General features: G+C 40.5%; 1 protein-coding gene across 2 annotated transcripts in view; it reads right to left on the bottom strand.

The window, feature by feature from the left end:
• pkd1a (polycystic kidney disease 1a) overlaps window positions 1-2,500 on the bottom strand; it is a 99,897-nt gene that overhangs the window by 68,630 nt on the left and 28,767 nt on the right. For both annotated transcript variants that reach the window (XM_035534595.2, XM_081701165.1), the window contains one exon: window positions 1,643-1,806. In XM_035534595.2, the coding sequence (XP_035390488.1) occupies window positions 1,643-1,806 (164 nt within the window). The remainder of the gene's footprint in view (window positions 1-1,642; window positions 1,807-2,500) is intronic.

Here is a 2,500-nt window from a genome sequence, read left to right as displayed (position 1 = left end):
CAGTACTGCTGCATGTTTCATTTCATATCAATTTGCTTTTCTTGCCTGGTTATTCCTTTTAATAATCTTTGTATCCTCATGAGTTGGAATCTGATCCAATTTTAATTGTCTTATTTTTCTGATGAGGGAACACAAGTAATTTTAAGAAGAGCCCAGCAGGCTCGTGTTACTTCGAGTCAAACAAACCATACGCCACCCATGCATTTACAGCATTTAGCTGACACTTTTATCCAAAGCAACTTTGAGCAATTGAGGGTTAAGGGTCTTACTCAGGGGCCCAACACTGGCAACCTGGCAGTGGTGGGCTTAAACTGGCAACCTTCTGATTACAAGTCAGGTATCTTAACCATTGAGCTACCCCCATCTGTACGAGTGGTGCACCACCCATACACATCCAAATCCCCATGCATATTCCACCCGTACAACACCCAAACACCACCCATGCACTAGTCCTAAAACATTTTTCTATTGTCACCGCAACGCGAACATGCGTAGTAAAAACATCGCAAAAGGTGCGATGAATAATTAATTCTATGAATATTTAAAACTATGTTTCTTATTTGTCCCATCAGGGTAAAAGTTCCCACCGTTTGGCCAATCACGTTATTTTTTTTTGTTGAGCGTCACTGTGACACCCCACACGAAGACGCGCGTAGACGTTCTGATTGGTCGCTACGTCCCGTGCAGGTGCTGCGTGTTCTCATTTGCTGTACCACTGCTGGGACGCTGTGATCCGTCTGCTCTTTAGAAGGCTGTTTGGCTCGCAGTGACCATTGTCATTCATTTAATCTTGTCTTGTCTTTTTGTTCTCGTTAGTGCACTTTAGTTTCATTAAACTTTTAATTGGAGATTCACGTTTGTGTTCTGCTTTTTCCTGCTCCTACGCCTGTGACATTAGGTTTAGAAGAAAACATTTTAAAGGGGGCAGGAGACATTCTATGATATATTTATAGTTAAATTGTTTTGTTTAAATGAATATTCCATTTATTGGTTGGGCATTCGTGGGCAATGTGCTCGTTAAAGTGAGAAAAGTTATTTCTAGATTCAGTTTATTCTCTGAGCATGTCAGGAACTGTATAGCTAATAGGCACACATAAATATTTGTTCATTTATCATCGTAGTGTTGAACAATATGACCGCACATGGCACGTTTTCTTCATATCATGCAGGCCTACCATACAACATCCATATGCAAGTGAAGAACCTTTGTAGATCTGAGACCACCTAACTGAATAAGTATCGATGCTTAAACTGACCCACCACAGGAAGGGATAAGTAAGCATAGAGCAGAGAGGAAGCCACACCATGCTCATGTTCAGAAGTGATGCATCTCCCTCCCACGGCACAAGCGCCAGGCATCAGACACAAACCTCAACACAGCAGCTCAAAAACATATTTTTTTAAAGGTTACAATTCTGTTTTTTTTATTCTTGCCTTCAGTTTTTAATTTATTTTGAAAATATGTCCTAATGACTAAATAATGATCAGGGAACAAGAGGTTAATAAACTCAGTTTGTGCCTCTGTGCTGTGTTGAAATTGATTTGTCTATATACTGTAATACACATTGAAGGCAAATTTAAATCCATTTTCCACTTTCATGATGGTACTTTCTTTTGATTGGTGGACTGGCCTGTCACTCACCACAGGTTTGCAAGCTGACATTGAGCACTGGCTGGTCCTTGAGTTCGGGTGGGTGGTCACAGAGCATGTGATTGGCTTTCCTCAGGGTGACTCCTTTCTTCTGCAGCCAGCTGACCGACTGGATCATCATACAGTCACAAACAAAAGGGTTTCCGCTCATATCACTGCGAGAGGAAAGGCGAGAGAGAGAGAGGGGAGAGAGAGAGGGAGAGAGAGAGAGAGAGGGAGAGAGAGAGAGGGAGGGAGAGAGAGAGGGAGAGAGAGAGAGAGAGAGGGAGAGAGAGAGAGAAGGGAGAGAGAGAGGGAGAGAGAGAGAGAGAGGGGAGAGAGAGAGAGGGAGAGAGAGAGGGAGAGAGAGACAGTATGAGTATTACTGGGTATGAGTATTACTGGGTATGAGTATTACTGGTATAAATATTACTGGTATGAGTATTACTGGTATGAGTATTACTGGTATGAGTATTACTGGGTATGAGTATTACTGGGTATGAGTATTACTGGTATGAGTATTACTGGGTATGAGTATTACTGGTATAAATATTACTGGTATGAGTATTACTGGTATGAGTATTACTGGTATAAATATTACTGGTATGAGTATTACTGGGTATGAGTATTACTGGGTATGAGTATTACTAGTATGAGTATTACTGGGTATGAGTATTACTGGTATAAATATTACTGGTATGAGTATTACTGGTATGAGTATTACTGGGTATGAGTATTACTGGTATGAGTATTACTGGGTATGAGTATTACTGGTATAAATATTACTGGTATAAATATTACTGGTATGAGTATTACTGGTTATGAGTATTACTGGTATAAATATTACTGGTATGAGTATTACTGGGTATA

The sequence above is a fragment of the Electrophorus electricus genome, chromosome 18 (assembly GCF_041902795.1).
Source record: "Electrophorus electricus isolate QZ-2024a chromosome 18, ASM4190279v1, whole genome shotgun sequence".
Taxonomy (NCBI): Eukaryota; Metazoa; Chordata; class Actinopteri; order Gymnotiformes; family Gymnotidae; genus Electrophorus; species Electrophorus electricus.
The sequence above is the reverse complement of the archived record's forward strand: the minus strand, read 5'-3'. Positions and strand labels throughout refer to the sequence as shown.